Source organism: Theobroma cacao, chromosome 8 (assembly GCF_000208745.1).
Source record: "Theobroma cacao cultivar B97-61/B2 chromosome 8, Criollo_cocoa_genome_V2, whole genome shotgun sequence".
NCBI classification, from domain to species: Eukaryota; Viridiplantae; Streptophyta; class Magnoliopsida; order Malvales; family Malvaceae; genus Theobroma; species Theobroma cacao.
In genome coordinates, this window is record NC_030857.1 from 3,582,477 (window position 1) to 3,606,003 (window position 23,527).

The 23,527-nt window shown below is 33.5% G+C and overlaps 2 protein-coding genes across 15 annotated transcripts in view; one reads left to right on the forward strand and one right to left on the reverse strand.

Annotated features, from left to right (window-relative positions):
• LOC18591843 (MADS-box transcription factor 23) lies at positions 1–22,476 on the forward strand. Of its 5 annotated transcripts, none has more exons than XM_018125905.1 (9): positions 1–84; positions 248–463; positions 17,528–17,606; positions 20,812–20,873; positions 21,434–21,533; positions 21,630–21,671; positions 21,751–21,834; positions 21,963–22,117; positions 22,209–22,476. In XM_018125905.1, the coding sequence occupies exons 1-9, from the start codon at positions 8–10 to the stop codon at positions 22,225–22,227; spliced, it is 834 nt and encodes a 277-aa protein (XP_017981394.1). In that variant the 5' UTR covers positions 1–7; the 3' UTR covers positions 22,228–22,476. The 5 variants fall into 5 exon arrangements, with proteins under 5 accessions (XP_017981394.1, XP_017981395.1, XP_017981392.1 ...); XM_018125906.1 differs by having other exon boundaries at positions 22,212–22,476; XM_018125903.1 differs by lacking the exon at positions 22,209–22,476 and having other exon boundaries at positions 3–84; positions 21,963–22,171.
• Positions 5,453–23,527, reverse strand: part of LOC18591844 — a 25,662-nt gene continuing 7,587 nt past the window's right edge. Inside the window, exons 3-10 of one of the 10 annotated variants that reach the window (XR_001929075.1) lie at positions 22,770–22,818; positions 21,937–22,218; positions 20,794–20,856; positions 17,780–19,073; positions 17,207–17,276; positions 11,186–11,238; positions 10,860–11,098; positions 5,508–5,738 (exon numbers count right to left, since the gene is read on the reverse strand). Coding sequence is in view for 3 of the 10 variants with exons in the window: in XM_018125908.1 (XP_017981397.1) it covers positions 5,710–5,738; positions 10,860–11,238; positions 20,794–20,856; positions 21,937–21,957 (492 nt within the window). In the remaining 7 variants the exon portion in view is untranslated. Of the gene's footprint in view, positions 5,739–10,859; positions 11,239–14,105; positions 17,064–17,206; positions 17,277–17,779; positions 19,074–20,793; positions 20,857–21,936; positions 22,219–22,769; positions 22,819–23,527 lie in introns of those variants that run through there. The other 9 variants (XR_001929073.1, XR_001929076.1, XR_001929074.1 and 6 more) reach the window with 9 other exon arrangements.

A 23,527-nucleotide genomic window follows, 5' to 3' on the forward strand; every position in this document is an offset into this window, starting at 1 on the left:
TCTGCTGATGATAGTCAAGACCAAAACGACGTCTCTGAAAACCTCGGTTTGTCTCCTTCCTCCCGTTTCTCACTTCCTCTCCAAGTAAGTTTTTTTTCCCTTTTCTTTTCAAAAATAAAAAGCGAAAAAAAAACCACTAAAACTCCAATTCTTTTTGTTTTTTGCCAAGCTTTTTATTATACCTCCCCCTTTATCGAACATCGAGAGTTAATTTTTTTTCTTCTTCATTTTTTTGTTTGAATAAAAGAAGATTAATTGTTGAGTACTGCCGAGCTAAGGCTATGGGGAGAGGGAAAATAGTGATAAGGAGGATCGATAACTCGACGAGCAGACAAGTGACGTTTTCGAAGCGAAGGAACGGATTGTTGAAGAAAGCGAAGGAGCTCGCGATCTTGTGCGATGCTGAAGTCGGAGTAATGATCTTCTCTAGCACTGGAAAGCTCTACGATTTTGCTAGCACCAGGTCCTTTTAAGATCTCTTTATCATCATGATTATTTTTTTTCTTCACGCTTGATTATTCCTTTAATTATCATGATTTGTGATGCTGGCTAGCTATTGTTTTCCTAGATGAGATTTGTATTTTTTTTCCATAAAAATATTGTTATATATATATATATATATATTTATTTATTTTTTGTTAATGTGACATAAAAACGGGAGCTTAGGGTTCAAAAGATGGAAAGGAAGTTTGAATGCAAGAGTTATAGTTTTGATTTTATGATTTTATGACTCAAAAAGAGTTTCGATTTTACTGTGCGTTTAGTTAGAGTTGCCTTTGATTGTTCATCGTTGATTGGATATCGTTTAGGATCTGGTTGAGTTCTTAGAAAGTGTTAAGTGAGCGTAGCTAGTTTTATATCTTGGAGTACGGTTACTGGTTAGAGAGATGTATATTGTAACCTAGTAATTTCAGTTTGCTAGTTGACTTCGAGGCTTTCTACGAAGACTAGCCATGGCTGATGGAAGGTTTCCATACAAGTCGAGTGTACTGAATTAATTACCTTTGTGAAATTTCAAGTTGGAGTTCGAGCGCTAAGAAGAATTATAGCTTTGCTTTGTTAGAGTCTAATAGGGGACACAAGCCATGACTTTTTTGCATGGTTAAGATTAGAAGAATTCAAATTGATGCAGCTTTGTTAATTATAATGCGCATGGTTGAAAAAATAAAGAAAATGGGAGTTGAATGTCGCCTCTACAACACTGTTACATATTGAATTCCTATCAGTTGAAATGACCTTAAATTCTTACTCTTTTCTTTTCTTCCAAAAGACACCAGATACAACCAAGAAAACACCTAAAGTTGTAGGAAAAGAGAGAGAAAATAGAGGATTTGCATTGCAAAACTAGACAGACTGGTCTAATGCAAGGGTTCCAACCTTGCTATCCTTGAATATTTAGACTGATATGCAGCACAAGTGTTTGAATAATCGATAGGAAACCTTTGAATCTCAGGAGAAAAAGATCAGGCTAGGGAAATCTCAACCCCAAATCTAGGTCGCTAATTGTCATGAAAAGGAAAGAAAAATGAAGCTAAAGAAGGGGAAGAAGAAAAATTAAGAATAGATAAGTGACTAATATATGAAAGTATATCTAAAGTGTTCCACCATAAAATTTGTGGAATGATGGAATTGCAGTATTGTTTGAAAAGTTTGATAAACAAAGTGTAAACATTGATTGAGCACAACTTTGAGATCCATCCTATACTGAAAAATATAAATGTCAATCGAGCATTGTACTAAAAATGGTTCTTAAATTTCCCCTTTAAATATGACTCATGAATATCCATATATTTTAGAGGTAGTATTATGTGTAAAGAGGCTGGATGGTTAAGAAGTTAAAAAGTTTGCTAGCAATTGCGGAAAAATGGTGGTGGCTAGTTGATTAATTTGAGATGGCAGAAATGGGCATATATAGATATATAACTCATACGAATTCAAAGTTAAGTGTCATAGAGGGATGATATAATTGTTGGTGATGATGGATAATGGCACACTGAGTGAGGCTGTTGCCACAATTTGATCAGTGCAGAGATAGCAAAAGCAAGGCTTGTGGTATTAAGAGGTCATTATAAGCAAATGGGAGGATATAATAGTAACAAATTGCCTGTGTTTGCTTGCGAATAAGATATAAAAAAACATAATTTCTTGTTGGGATTTTTCAAACGCTAAAGAAAGAATGGGAGGAGGAGGAGGAAAAGAAGGTAATTGAAAGCGTTATAACTGTGAAGTCAATGGAAGAAAACAAAAGACAATTCAAAATGTTGAAACTTTAATTAGGAATGAGCTAACTAAAATTCTTTCCTTAATAGTGCTTTATTATTCAATTAAAAATCCTTTTGTTTTATGATTGCATAGGCTATGAGGTATTTTATACTTGAAATATTTTTTTAGGTTTTTCAACTTAGCTACAATTTTTATTCACTAAACGTATGAAAAAAGAGGCAATACTATTCCTAAATCAGCACAAACAATTGATAATCGAAAATGCTGTTTTCTAGTATTTCAAAAGGTTAGTAGTTCCACTTGCATCGAGAGTGATACTCTTTGAAATGCAGCAAGTATATTTCCTGGAACAACGGGTAGTACTGAAAGTTATCGGCAAAATTCAAAAATAATTAGCAATGAAAATAAACTAAATTTCTAGGTAAATTTCCTTAGGCCAGGTTTACAAATTAAAATTGCAAAAGAAAAACTAAATAATAATTTAGAACCTGTGAAGTAGTATGTCCTATTTTGTAGACCAACAATATATAAAAAAAACAATTAATAATGATATTTAAACATAAAACAATCATTGTAGTGGTTAATAAACAATCAAAAACTTATTAAGAAATCTATTTAAATTTATAATATATTTAAAACTTATTATTTGATCACTTGGACTTTTGTAAATATATGAAACACATATTTAGAGCAAGGCTATAGGTTTTGATAATTAATTTAATATATTATATAGATGATTTGGAAATCTAAGGAGCTTGATATACACAAGAAACTTCATTACCTTAAAAAAAATGAAAGAAACTTTATGTATGTTTTAGGTACAATTTGTTCATTTTCAAATTTTCAATGATAAACAATAATACTTTTCCACCTTTAATTACTCTATCCATTAGCTTATTGTACGAGATCAACATAATGTTGTACAGTTTTCTAAAACTTTTTAGAGAATATTTTGATGAAGGATGAAAGGATCCTAATCACTCCTTTCAGAGAATATTTTGATCAAAATAAAAAAGAACTGCAAGACATAAACCAAATCTGAATTGAACTGTATATCTTAACCTAGGTACTAGGGCTTCATCATAAGAGTGATTAATTAGGGCTTTTTGGTTCATAGGTGGTAGATAATATTAACCTAGGAAAAAGGAAAAACTTCAAACCCCAAGTTTCAAGGTGGATCGAGTGAGCTGCATGCACCAAGGTCGACTTGAGCCTTGTTTATTAGCAGCTGCTGGATTGGAAACTTATACACTATCTTTGAACTGTCAAGCATGAATGCATGCTGTTCCTAGAGTGGAAAATTTTCTTGGAAACTTTTTTTTTTGTTTTTTAATTTTATTGGTACATATGAGGAGGCAGGAGACAATAAGGATTTAAACTTTGCACCTTACAAAATTTTGACAACATTCTAAATAAAAAAAAATCAAACCCACTGATTTTTTCTTTTTAAATAAAACTCTAAATCATAATTAGTTAAAACTGAAATTTATATTGTGGATAATTAGTTAGGCATTCACTTTCTTTTCATTGTCATAATCACTATAAAATGGACCCCTTAAGAAGAGATAAGAACTAATCATCTTCATGACAAAAGATACTAGCTAAGTTGCTCCTGTAAAAGGAAGGAAATATAATAGAAAAGAATCATGCATGAATCTTTTACAATAACATAGCTTAGCACCTTAACACATTGGAATAAACTATGGTGATTATGGACCACAAGACTGATTACTTTAAGATCCTTATGAAATTTAATATTGGAAAGATATCCATCTTATAACCAGAGAAATGTGAAGAAATTCTTACTTACATTATTTAAATATAATATCTTTGCCCCAAGAAAATAGCTGACTTGGACGGGTTTCCAAACACATTCACCACTTGCCCTTTGTTTATTACATCTCGTCAAACTCAAGTCCTCCCTTTTGCCATTCTTTGTTAATACTTTTGAAACTGTTTGGAATAATTGAATGCTTTCCCTACGATTTCCTTGGATATGGTGGCTGATCAGCATTCAGTAGCACAAAGGTCTTAAGCATCTAAGCTGGTGAACTACTGCCAACCTAACTTTATATATTACGTCAAAATTTTTGGATGGTGGATTCTTATGTTGTGCAAAGCAAAGTGTAAAATAGGTGCTTTGTGATCTGTAGGAAATCTCTTGTTTGGAGCCCTTTCTTTTTCTTAATCCATATATATATAAAGAATCATATCTCCACATTTATATTAATATCCTCTTTGGTAAAGAAGTATATAGAATATTTTTCTTTCATATAATTCTGAATATTAAGGAAACTTATCTTTTAGGGAATTGGCCTATAATTAACTTAGTATTAAAGCCTATGCTCCTCCTATGAATTTCTTTGTATGTACTGAAAGAAAATTTGATTGAGTCAGTATATATCTTTGGGATTATTCATATCGATAAGTGTTTTTTTTATTAAAAAGTATATATATAGAAATTACAATTACAACTAAACAACTTTTGAAATATGTGGTTGAAGAAATAGACGAACTAGCTGAATAAATAAATTAATGTAACATTAGATGAAATCTTCACACAACTAGACTTGAATCTAACACTTAAAAAATTCCAACAATTCTTCTTTATCATTGATTCAAAGTTTCATTGGTACAGTAAGTGTATATCATAGTACAAACTTTAATATGTAGTTAGAGTCAAAATCAATATTTTGACTAAATATTTTCTTTCCAACTTTCTCATTAGTATGCAATCCTAAATTATACTTCAAGATAACCATCAGAGGAACATTTCCTCTGGAGGGTGCATGATGATTACACTATTCTTTACATTTTGCTAAAGTATACACTTTTTTAGTGTTGTGAAACTAGTGTCCAGTCTAAGTAACTATTACTGACAAAGGGGAGGTTAGGGGGAGAGAGAGGAAGTGGAGGGAGATTGGGGGTGAGTGGAGTTCCTTGGTTAATGAGAGATAATTCTGTCTCACCTTATCCATTGTTTCACTTTTTCATTTTCAATTATTTGAAGTTGAGATTTTAAAATTAAAATTCTCAAAATTTTTAACAATTTGGATGAGCTAACAATTTTTAATTAAGGGTTGGAGGGCAAAGGGAAAGACTTATATACATTGGATGGATGAGGGAATATATACAGTGCTTTCTCGAGTTATTAAGAAAAATTTTAAAATTCATGTTAATTATATCTGTCCCAAATATTTTAAATAAAGTTACCAACATTATTATTTGAATTTATGTTTTCATTAAATTTTAACATAAAAAATTTATTTTTACATGGACCAGCCTCAAAAATTAACTTGAAAGTAAAATTAAGTTTAAAATTTAAATAACATTACCATTACGGCATTTACAAAAGGAAAAAGGAAGCAAAGCTAATCCATAATATATATATATATATATATATAATTCTCACGTAAAAAGAGGTGGAATTTAAAATTTGTAGGTATCAACTTGAATATTATCGAGCATTGTCGGAGAAAGCCCATGCTACCAGTAAGCCAAATGCATATGTAAATCTGCAATAACATTAACATAATAACAAATTAAATTATGTAAATCTTTGCTAACTATAAATGATGAAGACCAACAATTTTAAGTGAATGATATACTGGTTTAAAGAGGAACAAGTCAAATTACAAAGAATGTGAGATTGCAACTAAAATTACACGTGAGCCTTTAAAAGATATCTCAAATTGGATAAGAAAATAGTTATATATTCCTATTCACAAGAAAAATAAAGAATGTAGGGTCTATTTGATTTACAGACAATTTAGGGTTTAGTTTTTTTAAGGGAAAATTACTCCTACCCTGTTAGGTTTTTACGTTCATTTATCTTGGATTCATTAATGTTCAAAATACACTTCGTTCTAAAACTTTAAAAACGTTGTTAACAAATGTTAAAAAATAACTAAAATACCATTAAGATAAAAAAACATCAAAATGCATTTTTTTGAAACTAAAGATTTGAGATTGCTTCAACATTGATCCCATCCATGGCTTCATGAACACCACCAGGCTAGGCCATCATCGACCGTAACTTTGATTGCATTCACATTTTTAGCTATCTATTTTTTGCGGTTCATTAATTTGATTATTTCCATCTGTTTGGATGGAGTGTTTATTTTGAATACTAATGAATCCATAAAGATTTAAGATGAAACTCTAACCGTTGTTAGCAAAAATTCAAAAATGACTAAAATATTGTTGAGATTAAAAACACCAAAATGTTTTTTTCTTTTTAAATAAGATATTTGAGGTTGTTTCAACATCAATCTCGCCTATGGCTTTGTCAACACCATCAAGCTAGGTGTTACAATCTTAGTGATAAGTCATGAATCCCATCCCAAAGAAATTGTCACACTCCCAACGAGGAACCATGAGTATGTTATATTTTCAACAAAAAGTCATGAATCTCACATCAAAAAAAGATGTCATGGTTCAAGAGAGTCATAAATCCCATATTAATTGCATACTAAAATGAGATTAGGTATTTAAGAGTTTACATCATCTTCAAATTGTGAAGCATTTTTTGTGAGATAAAACCATGAACACAACGAATCAAAACAGACAATATCTTACAAGTTGATATAAATTGTGACAGTTGATATCAAGTCTATATAAGAGTGAGATTAAACAATTAAGAATTGTACCATAACTTGTGAAGCCGATATACGATATACTAGAATGAGATTGGATATTTAAGAGTTCATACTATCTTCAACTTATGAAACTCTTTTGTGGAACAGAATTGTGAGATCAACAAGTCAAAGTAAACAATATCCGACTGCAACTGTGTCTTAGAGTGAGATTAGACATTTAAGAGTTCACACCATAACTTGTGAGATCGATATGCTAAAATGAGATTAGACATTTAAGAGTCTACACCATCTTCAACTTGTGAGACTCTTTTGTAGATAAAACTACGAGATCAACGAACCAAAGTAAACAATATCTTACAAGTTGGTGTGGATCATAATACTAAGCCATCATTGACCAAAACTTTGATTACATTCACATTCTTAGCTTTGTCTTTGCTTTGTGGTTCATTAATTTGATTATATTCACCACTGAGAGTTTTATCTTAATTTATTTTAGACATTTCGTCTCAAAAGAATATATATCGTAAGACACGTAAATATATGAGGTTGTGTTGGAAGGAAAAATAGGAGATCTTTTTATTCTCTATCATAAAAAAATTATTTACAGCAGCTTATATATATATATATATATATATATATACATGTTAACCCTAAAACAACCCTAAAATAAGAAATTGTCACAAATATAGAAAGCATAATATTAAGTCTTGAAAATCAGACACAAAAATACAATAATCTCTAAAATTATTCCTAAAAGATCTTTACCAAACACCAGTCAACACTCACCCTTAAGTTAGTGTATAGACATCACACATGCCCAACTTGCAAACTAAAGTATGAAATGGTCTACTGCTAAGTCCCTTAGTAAACACATCAGCTAGTTGTTTTTTTTAGGTCACATGAGAAACCTTCAAAAAACCATTGTTATTGTTTCTTTTATGAAATGCCAGTCAATCTCTTTATGCTTTGTTCTATCATGTTGAACCGGATTGTGAGCTATACTGATAGCAGCCTTGTTATCACAGAACAAGGATAGACATTTCCCTTCTGACAATTGCAATTCTTCCATTACTTTATGCAGCCATAGTAATTCACAAACACCCTATGCCATAGCTCTATATTCTGCTTCTACACTTGACCGAGCTACCACATTCGATTTTTTGCTCCTCCAAGTAACTAAATTTCTACCTATAAATATGTAATAACTAGATGTTGACCTCCTATCATTAGGTGATCCAACCCAATCTGCATATGTAAAAGCTTTTATCTTTAAGTGACCATATTTAGAGAAGAGTAATCCTTTTCTAGGTGCAAATTTTAGGTATCTTAAAATCCAAAAAACAACCTCTAGATGAGAATCTCAAGGGTCATGCATGTATTGACTTACCAAACTTACGGCATAGGCTATGTCCGGTCTGGTGTATGAGAGATAGATCAATCTCCCAACCAACATTTGATATTGACCTAAATCAACTGACTCACCAACTTTTGCTTGTAATTTATGATTAGCTTCAATAGGAAAGTCTACATGTTTACATCCCAACATACCAGTTTCTTCAAGAAGATCCAAAATGTATTTCCTTTGAAAAATAAAGATTACTTTATTAGATCTGGTAATCTCTATTCATAAAAAATATTGCAACTTACCCAAATCCTTAATTTCAAACTCCTGAGCTAAAAGTTTTCTGAGTCGGGCAATCTCCTCCTTATCACCCCCAATCATAACTATACCATCAACATAAACAATAAGTAATGTGATCTTACCATTACAGTGTTTAATAAACAAGGTATGATCAGCATTGCTTTGATGATATTCAAATGAGATCATGGCCTTACTGAACCAATCGAACTAGGCCTTGGGTGATTACTTCAAACCATATAATGCCTTCTTTAATTTGCAAACCTTCCCTTTACTCTTCTCATCATCAAATCTAGAAAGAATTTTCATATACACCTCTTCTTCCAAGTCTCCATGTAAGAAGGCATTCTTGACATTAAATTGTTGTAAGTCCCAATCAAGGTTAGCTACACGTGATAACATGATTTTGATAGTATTCATTTTTGCAACAAGAGCAAATGTCTCTTGATAGTCCATCCCATAGGTCTAGGTGAAGCCTTTTGCCACTAATCTAGCTTTGTACCTTTCAATTGAACCATCTACCTTATGTTTCATTGTAAACACTCATTTGCATCTAACTGATTTTTTTCCCAAAAGGGAAGTAACAAGTTCCCAAGTCTCATTTTTTGCCAAAGCTTTCATCTCTTCAATCGTTGCCTCTTTCCATTTTGGATCATGACATGCTTCTTGCCAACCTTGTGGAATAGAAATTGAGGAAACAAACAATACAAAGGCTCTATAGGAAAGAGACAGAATCGTAAGAAACAAAGTTAGAACTAAGATGTTTAGTACAAGTTCTGACTCTTTTTTTGATAGCAATAGGAACATCAAGATCATTAGCAATGGGATTAGAATTAAGGTAATTAAAAGGTAAAGAAGACTCACCACATGTATTTTCAGGGATTGAACTAAAAAATGACGCTTGACCAGGTATAACATGCTTGATGGCTTTATCTGTCTTTTCCATTCATATGTAAGTTTTCAAATTTAGCCTCCTAATTACCCAGTTTTAGGTTGTTCCTTGTCATCACTAGGATTTTTACTAGAAAACTGTATGGGGCAAGTGCTATTACCTCCACCTCTTCTTCCTTATTCTCCCCCCGAAAAGGTGAATGAGGTGCATGAAAATAAAGCTCAGACTCTCTAAAGGTAACAACCATACTTAGAAAGTACTTTCTCGAGGGTGGATAATAACACTTTTGAGTTGCAGAGTAGCTAACAAACACACATTTAAAGACCCTAGGTTCTAACTTACCTACGTTCCTCTTGTGAACAAAACATACACATCCAAAATTTTTTGGAGAAGCAGCATATGAATTACTACCTTGTAGAACTTTTAAAGGACTCTTAAAGTTGAGTTTTTTAAGGGCATTCTGTTAATAAGGTATACGATTGAAAGTACTGCATCGCCTCAATAAGCCTTTGGAACATTCATTAAAAAAACATGAGATCAAGCCACTTTTAATATGTGCTTGTTTCTCCTTTCAGACACTCCATTTTGTATACTAGTGTCTACACAACTAGTTTGGTGTAATATTTCATTGGAATCTAGATATGCCTTAAACACACCATCCATGTATTATGTACCATTGTTGATTCTCATAATCTTAACCTTAGCATCAAATTGTGTACAAATCATTTTGTGAAATAGTTGAAAACAAGAAAAAACCTCATTCTTTACTTTCATCAAATAAACCCAAGTTAATCTAATACAACAATCGATAAAGGTAACAAACCATCTGTAATCGGATAGAGAAACTATTTGACTAAGTCCCCATACATCAGAATGAATAGTCATAAAAGAAACTGAACTCTTATTATTAGTTGAAGGATAAGAATGTCTGCTGTGTTTAGCAATTCACAAGCGTTACAAATTAATAAATCCAACTTGCATTGTTTAAACAAACTAGGATATAATTTTTCTAAAACAAAAAAAGATGGGTGTCTTAATCGTTTATGCCATTGGATTATTTCTTGGTTAACATTCATAGAGTCTCCTAATAGGGCTCGAGTTATACTAGGAATCAAGTTACTGCGACCTTCCTCTAGTAGATACAAGCCATCTTACAATCTACCAAAGCTAATTGTTCTCTCTGTTTTCAAGTCCTAAAAAACACAATGAGTTGGAAAGAATTCCATTTTGCAATCAAATGCTTTTGTAATTGAACTAACAAATAAAAGGCTAATAGGAAAACTAGGAACATGAAGAACTGAATATAGATTAATGGTGGAAGTACATTTAACAGAACCTGTTCCAGATATAGATGCTAAAGATCTATCTGTGATACAGACTTTATCATTGTCTAAACACAGAGAACAAGTTAAGAATTTATTAGAAGAGCCTATCATATGTTTGTTTGCTCCAAAATCTAAAATCCATGAATCATTATGAGTATCAAGAGTAGCAAGAAAAACAGTACCTATTTTGACAAAATTGGAGGAAGCAACTATAGTTGATTGAGAATCAAGTTGAGACAAAAGACACCTTAGGGTTTGTACTTCTTCATTAGAAAGACTGCCAATACTAGTCTCTTTAGATATTTCTACTACTTCGAATAGGTTTGCTTGTGGTCTTGTTGAGCCCATCCGTTTACCTCCACGACTCCTAGTTGGTTGACCATTCAACTTCCAACAAGTCTCCTTAGCATGCCATAGCTTTCTACAATAATAACAGTGTAAATGATCCTTGTCTAATCGACCTTGGTTGCTGACTTTCAACTGTTCACGAAATGAATTTGCAACTAACCCTGCCTTGTCTACTGAAACTGTGTATATCATAGAGCTTCGACTTTCTTCTCGCTGCACATATAAATAAGTTTGCCTTAATGAAGACAAAGGATCCTTACCAAGCACCTGAACTCGTATTTGATCATATTTCATATTTAAACCAGCAAAAAAATCATATATGTGTTCTTTTTTCACTAGTTTCTGAAATTTAGCTACATCTTCAGAACATGTTGCTTGAAAATCTTGGTAATAGTCAAGTTCCTACCATAAACCACTCAATTCAACAAAGTATTGAGGAATAGTCATCTCACATTGTTTCATCTCATGCACCTTATTCCACAATTCAAAAATCTACGCATCATTACTCACTTGAGACTAGGTTTGAGAGGCTACATTCCAAATCTTAAATGCAATATTCAAGAATAGATAACCTCGGGCAATTTGAGATTGCATAGAATTAATGAGCCACGACATTACAAGGGAGTTTTTAGATTTCCATTGATTATAAGTGGGACTAGTGACGTCTGACTTTTGTTTATCTCTAGCAACATATCCTTTCAGACCTCTAACTTGAATGAACAATAAACAAGATCTTAACCACGCAAGATAATTTGTTTCATCTAGCTTTACGGGACTGATTTGTAAAGAGAGATTCTCACCGATCAAACCAACTTTTTTTTCGTTAGTTATTTTCTTCCCATCAACCTTGATTTGAAACACCAATCAAGCGAGGCTTTTGATGGTTATCAAGAGTTGCAGACAAGATCCCCTTACTGTCGAGCAATAAAAAATGACTTCTTTACTCAACGAAAGCTTTGTTACCATGTTGGAAGAAAAAACAAGAGAGTTTTTTATTCTCTATCATAAAAAAATCATTTGCAGCAGCCTATATATATATATATATATATATATATATATANGACTACTATATATATATATATATATATATATATAATGTTAACCCTAAAACAACCATAAAATAAGAAGTTATCACAAATATAGAAAGCATAATATTAGGTTTTAAAAATCTGACACAAAAATACAATAATCCCTAAAATTATTCTTAAAAGATCTCTATCAAATACCAGTCAACAAGTTATAAGGTTGTAGCACAAAAAGAGCTTAGTCCATGGACAACAAGAAAAATGCAAGAGTGTGATACGAAACTGTTGAGTTTGAAAATTTACCTTACATAAACAATAAAAGATCTTTTTGAAACACAGAAAAACAAGAGAAAAGAAAATCACCTCATAAGGATATGAGCGATTGTACTTAGAGGTATATATCATCAAGGTCTACATGATTGTTATCTTTGTCAAATCAAGTCCTTTTTTTTTTTTTTATTAAGTTGAAATTTTTATTAAAATATCGCACATGATTCAAAAGTCAAAGTCCTGTAATCTCAAATTGCCATTACAAAGGATCCAAAGCAAAACTAAAAACAATACGATACAAACACCAATAATAACCCAACAAAACACCTTAACTTATAAGTTAAGAAACAGACAATTCCTCAAACAAAGCAAAACATAACTAACTTCTACCATAACAAAAAGATACGACACCCAACATTAAAAAAACCTACCATATCAACACTAGGCTACAAACCTTTCCTTTCAATCAACACCTAGGTTTCAAGAGAATCAACATACTTATTAGCTTCCTTATCTGGTTTGTTAAAACACCTTCCTTTCCCGATGAACTAGGCATTCCTTTAAGTATAACCATCAACCTTAAGTACAAGAAAATCAGTCTAGGGAGATTTCCATTGGATGCCCCTTTTGCATAGTGAATGCTTTGAAACATATGCTTTAGCTGAAATTCTTTTATTTGTACACCATATTTCACTTTCGAAAATAGTTTCATTTCAAACCCTCCATAGAGACCGCAGGTAGCCCCGCAAACCAAACACCATTGTTCCTTACATACCACATGCCCTACCACACACCCCAACATTCAAAAGTAAAACCCCAACAAATCCAGCTCCAAAAAACAGCACATGAACAGATGATAACAGTCATCAAGGGCAGAATGACACAAGGGGAATTGACATTTCTCATCCAAAAAAATATGACCCCTCCGTTAGAATAACCTTTTGAAGGGAATAAATCCAAAACATGTAAACTATAAAAATCGTTAAACGAATGAGGAAACCTTGATACTCTCAATTGTTCAGATGGTGTTATCAAACACCTTTCAAAATAACTCATGAAAGCAAGAGAGAGCTTTTATACTAGAGAGTACCATACTCATCAAATTTCTTAAATCAATCAGTCCTTGGTTGCACACGTCTTAGGATAATCAATAGTTGATCAAACACTCATTTTTCTAATTCCAAATATCTCTTCAAAGGTTAATTTGCCAATTGGAATTAGACTTCAAGGAAAAACTTTATCACTGTAGCATTCTTATTCCTAACAGCCAAAATCAGACAAAGAAATAACTCATTCAAAGGTCAATCCTCTAACCAGTAGACATGCCAAATTGAAAACATTCATCATTGCGTGATACCTTACCACACCCCTTTTTGTCAGTAAAATTTTGGACCCCTCGCATGCTTTAGATACTAACAATATCCCTTCACATTTTACACAACACTTTAAGATTCATCAAATCAAAATCTCAACATGGCAACACATCTTGATGAGACATCATTTGATCGGATCAGCTTCAATCCAAGGTTCCAATTCTAAGAATTCTCATCTTGACGATATGAACAAAAAAACAAACCCCCTAACTTCAAAACTAAACAAAAATAGATCACCAATCACCAAAATAACCAACACTCCAATGATCCAAATGTTGCCAAAAAACAATAGCAACAAAGCCAAAAAAAACCCAGATAGACTTAAACAAATTCATAGCACCAAGACACCAAACAGATTGAAACCCCAATGTTCATAACAAATCCAAAGCAACAACACAAAACCAAAACTTACCCAAACAAGGATTACACCATCTGAGCTGGGGAGACTCCTTTCCATTTCTTCAATTTATCAATTATCAATTCCTCACTTGAGTTGGCAACTAACCCAAGTTTCTTGCTGAGACTCCTAATCTCCTTTGCCTTTTAAAGAATTAATATTTCTATTTCTAAAGTCTCCATCTGATAGAGAAGCATTGGCCATCTTTGAATTTTCAGCAGCTGTAAGTTGTATCTTATGTTTTCTTCCATGTTTGCTCTTACCCTTCCTTTTCAGCACCTTTCCCTTCTTAATCTCCCCTCAATTTCAATTAGAAGGCTTTATATACAGTTCCTGAGTTCAGCATACAAGGTAGCAGAGAAGAAGATAGATCTTGTTGGAATTCCACCAAATCAATGGATTTAGGGCTACAAATTGGTTCAATCTGCTCAGACAAGCCCTCCTCTTTTCTCTCCAAGCCTAATAGTGAAATAGGCCAACATACACCATAATCAGCCCAGCCTTTAAGATCTCAGAATTCTCCCACCACCGCTTTTCCTTCAGCAGATTTCTTTCTCTTTTGTTAGTACTCCATACCATCTGACAACCATCAAAGGCTCCAATGTTTCCAAGACATTTGCATCAGAATTAAGGTTGGCTCCTAGATTCCTCCGAATAGCACTTGAAGCGTCTTCGAAATTTGAATACATCTCCAACTTTTTCTCCATTGGACTCTGTTCCAACATATTAACACACTCCATGTCAGCATTTGATGCCACTTCAACATTGTCATCAACCTCCATGATGATGCATGGACTCTGCAGAGAACTAAATCCTCCTTTTCTACCCCACAATGAGGAACAAAAACCCTCCTCCACTGGTAATTCACATCCACGAATAAAATACACGTTGTTTGCAACTTCCAACTCAACAACTTCATTAATGCATTCCATTTTATTAGTGGAGATAAGCATCGCGACATAACTGAAATTTTCAAAATTAAGTGTTTTGGTTTTAATGGAGATCAATTCTCCCCAACCATTAACGATATTAAAAAAAGTGTTGTAATTCCATGCATGAGCAGGTACACCATAAGTTGCAATCCATTTTTGACAGCACTTGATAGTGAAATTTGCATATCACACTTCAACTGAAGTGAACAAGTTATTAAGCCAGTCCCAATCTTTTTCTTTCAGCTCATCAAACATCATTTCATCACTATTGGAAATAAGAAAATTCTTTGGTCCTAGTTTTCTCTCATGTAAACCAGAAAAACCATCAATTCTAAACTATTCCACAAGAACCTTAGGATCAACATAATAATCAATGATGGCCACCACACCCTTTTCAAACCAAAGTAAATTTTTTATCACTAATTTCACCTACACATCGTTTCGCTGATTGAATATTGCATATATTTGCAGTATATGAATTTGAGACCTTTTTTGCAAATTCTTTCTCACCCTTTAGCACCTGTGCATGGGATAATTTGCTACTTTGTATTGAAATCTACTTTTGGACACCACTGCCATACTCACTTCTCACTTCTGTAATACCATTACCGGATAGTTCTAGTAAACCATTTCCTAGTTGTTCAGCATTTCGTTTTTTCCAATAAGACACTCTGCCACCAAATCTGGCAATATTCACCCCTATTCTCTGGTTCAATAACCAAGCTCCGTTGAATCTTGAAACTACCCTTCTAGCATCAGAAAAAGTAATATCTGACAAAGCCAAATTTTTTCCCTGTCTTGCTTCCTTTCTTCACAATAAAAACATCCCACTGTACCAAATTGTTGAAAGATTTGCCTAACCCATCTCCAATGAACTCTAAAAGGCAATTATTGACAAAGACTATGGTAATCCTATTACTGCTTACCAGAGCCAGCATTTTATCACTTTGTAAGCATCGTCTAGCACTTCGACATCTCTTCCAAGACATTCAATTAGCACTTTCTGAAGACATTGAAAATCAAAGCTGTTTTCATTCTTATACCCCTCTATCCCAGTAGAAAATCTGCCAAATCAGCATCCATGTGACCAAGAATGAAAATTCATGCTAAGTTGGCACTTACATGGCATGTAGCACTGGCTTACATTGCATATCACATCATTTACTGAACTTTTTTTTTTTTTTTTTACAGTGGTTACAAATTTGTTTTTGAGTTGTGTAAAAACTCATTTTCAAACTCATCTAGAATATCAAGCATGAGCTTATTTATAACATCACAATTAAAAGTATCTAACTTTCTAAGAAACTTTGAATGCATAATTATAAAAAATTTTGCACCTAAGGGTAAATCGACTCTATAAGATGTGGTTTTGTTTAGAAAAATGATAAAAAAACTGAATTTTGGGAGACAAAAGAAAAGTTCAATATATTTACATCTTTTATCATTATGATCGGACCACTTTTGGACTTAAAACTGTCAACCCAAATAACACAAGTTGAAGTTAGAAAAGGACAAATGGCGCTAGCATCAAGAAACCACAGTGAAAGGTCAAAAGCCTATAACCCTTTGGTTAAAATATGCTTGTACCAAAGCACATATATGAGGTAGCTTTTGGAAAAGATTAATGGAAAGGTGATTATAACACAAATTACCTTGCACATATGGTTTCCATGGAAAAGGGGGAAGATGAGGTTGGGATCAAAATACAAAAGTGATAGTAAAAATTAGTGACATCTTAAAGATATAAATGAAATAACATCTGTTTCAATAGCCAGCTAATGACAAAAAACCTCAATTAGATAGCAAACAAACATGTATATGTTGAGGTCATTAAGTCAAACAAGCACCATCTTTTATGTTGATAGTCATGGGAAAGAATCATGGAGAGTTAACATATAACAATGGGACCAATGATCCTTTCTCAAAATTACTGACAATTGCAGCAAGACAGATAACCTCTTCTTTAATAATAGTAAGACTCAAAAACAAAGTGGGGAGGAAAGGCAAGGCAACAAAGTAGAGACTGAAGGAATACAATATACTTTACCGAGAACCCAATCTGTGTAGTTCAGATGTTATGGTTGAACAGCCAAGTATGAGATTAATTACAGCAAGAATGAAGGAGATACAACATTCTGACTAGTCAAGACTTGAATTACCTATTTAACCAAAAAGAAAACTTACGTTTAGAATTATGACTTCAACTGTTCTGCTCACCAGCTAATTTATCTTTCTGGAAGGGAACTGTCATTGACTAATATAATCACAACTTCGTCAGAAACAAGAATTTAAGATACACCAGGAAACAAGATGATTTTAGAGAGAGAGAAAGGAAGACAACAAATGTGGTTAAGTTACAGAAGCTATCATTATACTTTCTAGAGCCCCACGTGTGGTGATTTTTAGTGTAATGTTTTTCAGCATTTTTCTCTGTTTTTCTTTTCTCTCCTGTAAGTGTTTAGAATTTACAGAATGTCTGATGCAATTCAAATCTACTCTTGCCAGTATGAGATCAGTAATCGAGCGATACAACAAAACAAAGGAGGAACATCAGCAACTGGGGAACCCAACCTCTGAAGTCAAGGTATTGTTTAGTATTTGATCCTCAATTTCTTTGTATTTTACCTTCAGAGCATGCTCAATATGTAATTTTATTATTAGTGAATTTGCATGCATTTAGCTTCAACCAGAAAGAAAAGGTAAGATTGCAATGTTAATAAATTTCCAGTCATTGGACCAAACTTTAAAAAAGCATACCTGGAAATGTGATGTGCAAAATTCAACATCCCTAACTTTGCGTATGCTGTTTTCTCTGAACAAATGGGAGCAATAGAGCAAGACAATTTCTTTTGTTTTTGCTTTTCCAAATTGGCAGTAGGTTGAAGGTATTGGGCAAAATGCATGCAAAATTTTATAGCTAGACATTGGTTTCAGGTCTAAACTAGATTTTATGCAATTATAGACAAAGTTGACAGCACCACAACCTGATAGATAATAATTGATAAAAATACAAACCATAAACTCCTCTTCTGGCTGTTGGAATAGGAATGACTTAATTGCATGCATAAGCTAAATTGCTATGCTAGGACTCTGTCTTTCTCATAGCCACAAGGTGATGGAAACAGTACCAATAGAAAAAAATTGGATGATATCAAGGAAAAGAAAATGGGGCCCAAGGGGAACATTAGCAAAATGAAAATGCTAGGAAGCAATAATTAGCTTTAGATGAGACCATAGACATTAAATAGGAATCAGTTTGAATAACCCAGCACTTTTTCCAAAGTAAGGTTACACAACACTTCAATTAACTTCAGTTTATGCATCACATCAAATCATACCATAATCTTTATAAAAACTAAGCCATGTTCCCACTCAAACTTGCGTTGAAGATGTATCTAAAAACCATTGTTGGTCATATAGCCTCCATAATCCTCCTTTTTCTGGGCTTGGGACCATGTAATTTGTATAAAATACAGGCAGAGTCACCACATACCACAGGAAACAGTTCCCAATGATATATATGATAAAGGAGTGAACGTACAGGTACAACCAGCAAAACATTTTTTGCAACTGATATAGAAAAACCATAATGAGATGATGTCTAGAAGATGTGTGAGCCTAGAACATCTTTCTAGATGTGCTAGAGAGGATATATTTTAAACAATAAAAATTAAAAGGGAGGGTGAGGGTGGCTATAAAGCTCAACCCCATAGACAATTGAACAGTTTGAGCAGGTCTTAGTTCTAACCAGTAAGATACCTTGCAATGACAAGAACTATTGTCAAATCACGCACTAGTATTGAGGTGGTATGGTAGTATGCATAAATTACATGTTTCACTTTCATGTACCAGAAAAATTTTAGAAGCGAAGGTTCCAACTATAAAATACTGTATGAAGGCATCATGAAAAGATTTATTTCAGTTTTGATTGGTAGAAGATCAGTATACTGTATACATGTAATGTTGGAACAGACAACACCTCACATACATACCCAGGGATGGAAGGTTAACAAGAGATTACTGATGCTGCCTCAGAGTCATGGCATTCAACCTGCAAAAGGTTAAGAAGGAGAAACTACCTCTTATCTCAGCCTGTTGTCAAGATAAAAACCATTTTGTTGGTACCAATGCTTATTTGTGGTTATTTGTGGTTACTGGCCAACTACAGCATAACCATGACTCAAGATGGTAACAGATCAATAGAGCAAGAATTTTCCAATGTCAGCCATTAACTTGAAGGAGAATCACTGACGCAAGGAAAGAAGAAATTTGATGAAGCTAGAGATTACACCTCAAACATAGCAGTCAGCTATCCAAGCTTCCTATATGCATGGAAGATATTTAAAAACCTGCCAATAGGAAATTTCCTCTGTAGTTGTCTTCCCATTGGAGCCAGATGTTTGAAGAAGTGATGAAGCTTTGAACTTGGCTCAAAGCTTGTCCATGAAAAATTATTGAAGTTAATTCACCAATGAGAACTATCCACTTCAAGGGTTAACAACAGTAAAACCTACTTGATCTTTCCTTCATGTTTAATTCTCTATGCAATATGTTCGGTAGGAGGGATAGAGGAAGGAAGGAAAAGAAGTGGAAGGACGATAGTGTTTCTTTTGTTTCCTTCCTTCATTTGGTAGGACGGAAATAGGAGGGAAGGAAAATGGATGGATTGGCACCTTCCTTTCTCTCCAAATCTATTCCTTCCAAATAGGGAGGAAAACACCCTTTCTTCTTAAGTTTATCATTTCATTTATAATTTTACCCCTAGTCTCTATCTCCCTCTGTTTTCTCTCTTTCATACCAAACACAAGGAAGGCAAAAAAAAAACTTCACTTTCTCTATTCAATTTTTTCTTTCCTCACCTTTTTTGACTTCCCTTTATTTTCCTTCCTTCCTACCCAAATAGTGTATAGTCTATTAACTTTTCAACAAGCAATTACCTTAAGAATTAGGAAGATCCTTATAATGACCCCTTTCCCCGGAGACTTCACCAATTTTCTGAGAAGCCATATTTTCATCTCTTTTATGCCTCAATATAGGTAAAAGCTTCCTCCAACAAAAGCATATTCATGGACAGCTCCAAAATTAATAACATATTCCAAGGGCAAAATAGACCTTGCTATTCCTTGCTTCTAGACCAAATCCAAAGACTCCATCTATGATCTATCTATTTTGGAGTTCATATCTCAACCCCTTTTTTGCTTTTAAACTTTTTACTGGTGATATACATGGAAGCTAAAAGCAATCTCCAATCTCCAAATATAAATTATATTACTCCAAGAATAAAATTTGCACCTTGTAATATCCAAAAGAAAAAGCACCTAGCAGTGCATATAAATTTCAAATCAGATTTTGAAAAGTTGTTAGCTCTAACAGCCTAATTTTACTTGCTAAGTTGCTTGATCAGGCAATCCAAAAATAGAATCAACAATCTGGAGCAAGAGCTGATAAGAATGTGCTTAACTGTAACAAATAGACCAAGGACTCGAGAAGTGAATTATCAGCTGAATAGTTAAACTATCAAATTCCTGCTTCCACTGACACATTAGTAGAACTCATAATGTAACTTACTTCGCAAGATCAAAATCCTCTCTAGCAAGAACCTTGGATCTAAATATGTTTGATTCTGTTGTGAATTGCCAATGATCATAGTTGGTCATTTAGAGCATTGTCAAGTCTATATGTATGCATGGTTATTGTGATATTTCAATATCAAAGTTATTTATATGCATATTGATACTTAAGCAATTAAGGCTGTACACTGTGAATCTCACCATAATCTTATTTTTCAGTTCTGGCAAAGGGAGGCAGCAATTCTGAGACAACAACTGCAAAACCTGCAAGAAAATCACAGGTATATTGATTTTTTGGCAATACAAATTCATCATATCCAACATCAATGGACAAGTACAATGAGCCAAAAATGCAAAATCAAGAAAATAATTTTTCATTAGGCATTCTTCAGAGTACAATTATTATGCCTATATGTCTGAATTTAACAGACAACATCATGCTTTTCAACCAATAACATGTCACAAATAAGTGATATAACAGCTCTTTTCTCCTTTGACCTGTTATAACTATCTATTCCACCCTTTTATAGATGCAATTATGCTCAGGATTGTCTATGCTTTATGTCATGGTTCATATATCAGAAGATCAGACTTGAATGAATCATTCATTCTTCAGTTAAGATGAACACAAAAAGATTAATGGCCCTAGACATTAATTTCTGTTCTGTAAAAGCAGATTTCCTATCTAGCCTTAAAGCATCAAATGCATCAATTCTAAAAAGTAGAAATAGAAAGTGAAAGACAAGTCCAATTCATCTCATGTATATGCCTAAGAAAGGCTTTCACAATGTCTAAGATACAAATTTTATAGACTGAAATTATGCTTCTGCAAACCAAACAGACAAATGATGGGTGAAGAACTTTCTGGATTGAGCGTAAAAGATTTACAGAATTTGGAGAGCCAATTGGAAATGAGTCTACGTGGTGTCCGTATGAAGAAGGTTTGAAATTCTTATTTCCATGTCATCTTTTTTAAGTTCAAAATAGCATGCAAACTAAAGCAACTCCATGTTAGTAACATTTCTCCACTGCTGTAGGACCAAATTTTAATGGATGAAATTCAAGAATTGAACAGAAAGGTGAACCCTGGAAACAATAAATTTAGCTCTTTAATATCATACTCAGCTCAAGTTCCTAAATTTCATTGTCTCATTGCAGGGAAACCTCATTCATCAAGAAAATGTGGAACTCTATAAGAAGGTAAATTTAATTCGTCAAGAAAACATGGAATTATATAAGAAGGTATAAATTTGAACGGCTCATATAAATCTCGATTATCCTTGAAAGATTAAAAGATTCAACCATCAAACCTTTGTTAGTTGTGAGATGTTCTAAAAAACTAACCTCAACAGAAAAGTTTCGCATCCCAGGTTTATGGAACAAGGGATGTGAATGGTGCAAACAGAGACTCCCTTCTCACAAATGGTCTAGGCATTGGCGAGGAATCACATGTGCCCGTCCATCTCCAGCTAAGCCAGCCACAGCAACAAAACTACGAGACACCAGCAAGAGCTACAAAATTGGGGTATATTTTCCTCCATATGGTAGAATATTTCAATTAAACTACCAATTATTTTGCCACAATTTAATCTCCAACTTTTTCATGGTAACTGCAGCAGACTGCAACTGCATTAGCAAAACAAGATGCATCAAAGTGGGATTGGATGTCACTAGACTTTGATCAAAAAATGCTTATGGGTCCAAAGGTTATGCTTCTCATAGTAAGATGTGGTATGTTAAACCACTAATCATTCAGCAAAGCAACATTGGTTTGAAATGATTAAGCAAATGAAGTTTAGCATGTGTGTGAAAAAAAAACCATCTAGTTATGTAAAGATAAGTTAAGTGTAATAAAGAAAAATATATATATAAAAAGGAGCAAATGGACATTGTATTCCGTGTGCAGTTCAGCATTTTGCAGTTTTAAAGACAACTGGCAATGGAGGGCACAATTACATTCATTTTAGTTAATACAACTTATATAGTTGTCACCTCGGGGAACATATATGACAGCAACAGGGTGCTTCAGAAAGATAATAATATTTAGATTAGCGAACCTCAAACAAATATGAACTATAGAAGAATGTCCAACAAGATACTTAAAAGACTCAACTTATTACAGTCTTACTGCAACTCAATTTTCGATGATAATACCAAGATGGAGTAACTGTACCTACCTCATTATTCTCCTTCATTACATGGTAAACAAAAAACTGATATCCTGATCTGCACTACAAAAAAAATGGTTCATATAATGATCTGAGAACACCAGCCTATGCAAAAGAAAATAGCCTTGTTACAATATGTTACCAAAACTATGCAAACAGAAGGTGAAAAAAAGTTTCTTCAGTGATTAATACGAACCGATATTAAGAGACATAGCATATAATATAATTAGGGTGATAGTGCAATTTCAAAATGTAAAAACCATTCTAGTTCACTGCTTAACTTGAAGATGCATAAGCATCTCCTATATGGCTTAAAACCTAGGACTGTATTTTTCCTAAGAACAACTTGCATTCACGTAACCGACATTCACAGTTGCCATTGAGATATTGGGCCTTAAAAGTAACTTCAGGCTGCATTTAACGCTAGCAAGCGTCAGAGCAAAGTACAGCAACTGTGGACAGCATACAAGCATCCCAAGGAAGGTTCACAACTCAAGACTAGAAATGTCATAAGCAGAACAAGGAGTCAGCATATCTAACAAGAATTATAAGAATATGCTGCAATAACTCCGCCTGTGGCCACACCACATGCCTATATCAGCGACCACAGCCGGTCCCAAGCCCGGAAAAAGGAGGAGGGTTACAACATGTTGAAACAAAACACTACAAAACAATTATGGAACATCAAAAGAACCTATCTTTCAAATTGTTAAATCAAAGGAAGTATAACTAGAACAAAATAGAACTTAGTTATGCACCTTCCAATT

Excerpts from the sequence above, each read along its gene's own strand:
- LOC18591843 (XM_018125903.1), top strand. The coding sequence starts at position 8 with ATGATAGTCAAGACCAAAACGACGTCTCTGAAAACCTCGGTTTGTCTC. Across the intron at positions 17,607-20,811 it reads ACCCAACCTCTGAAGTCAAG|TTCTGGCAAAGGGAGGCAGC; the intron begins GTATTGTTTAGT and ends CTTATTTTTCAG. Across the intron at positions 21,672-21,750 it reads TTCAAGAATTGAACAGAAAG|GGAAACCTCATTCATCAAGA; the intron begins GTGAACCCTGGA and ends GTCTCATTGCAG.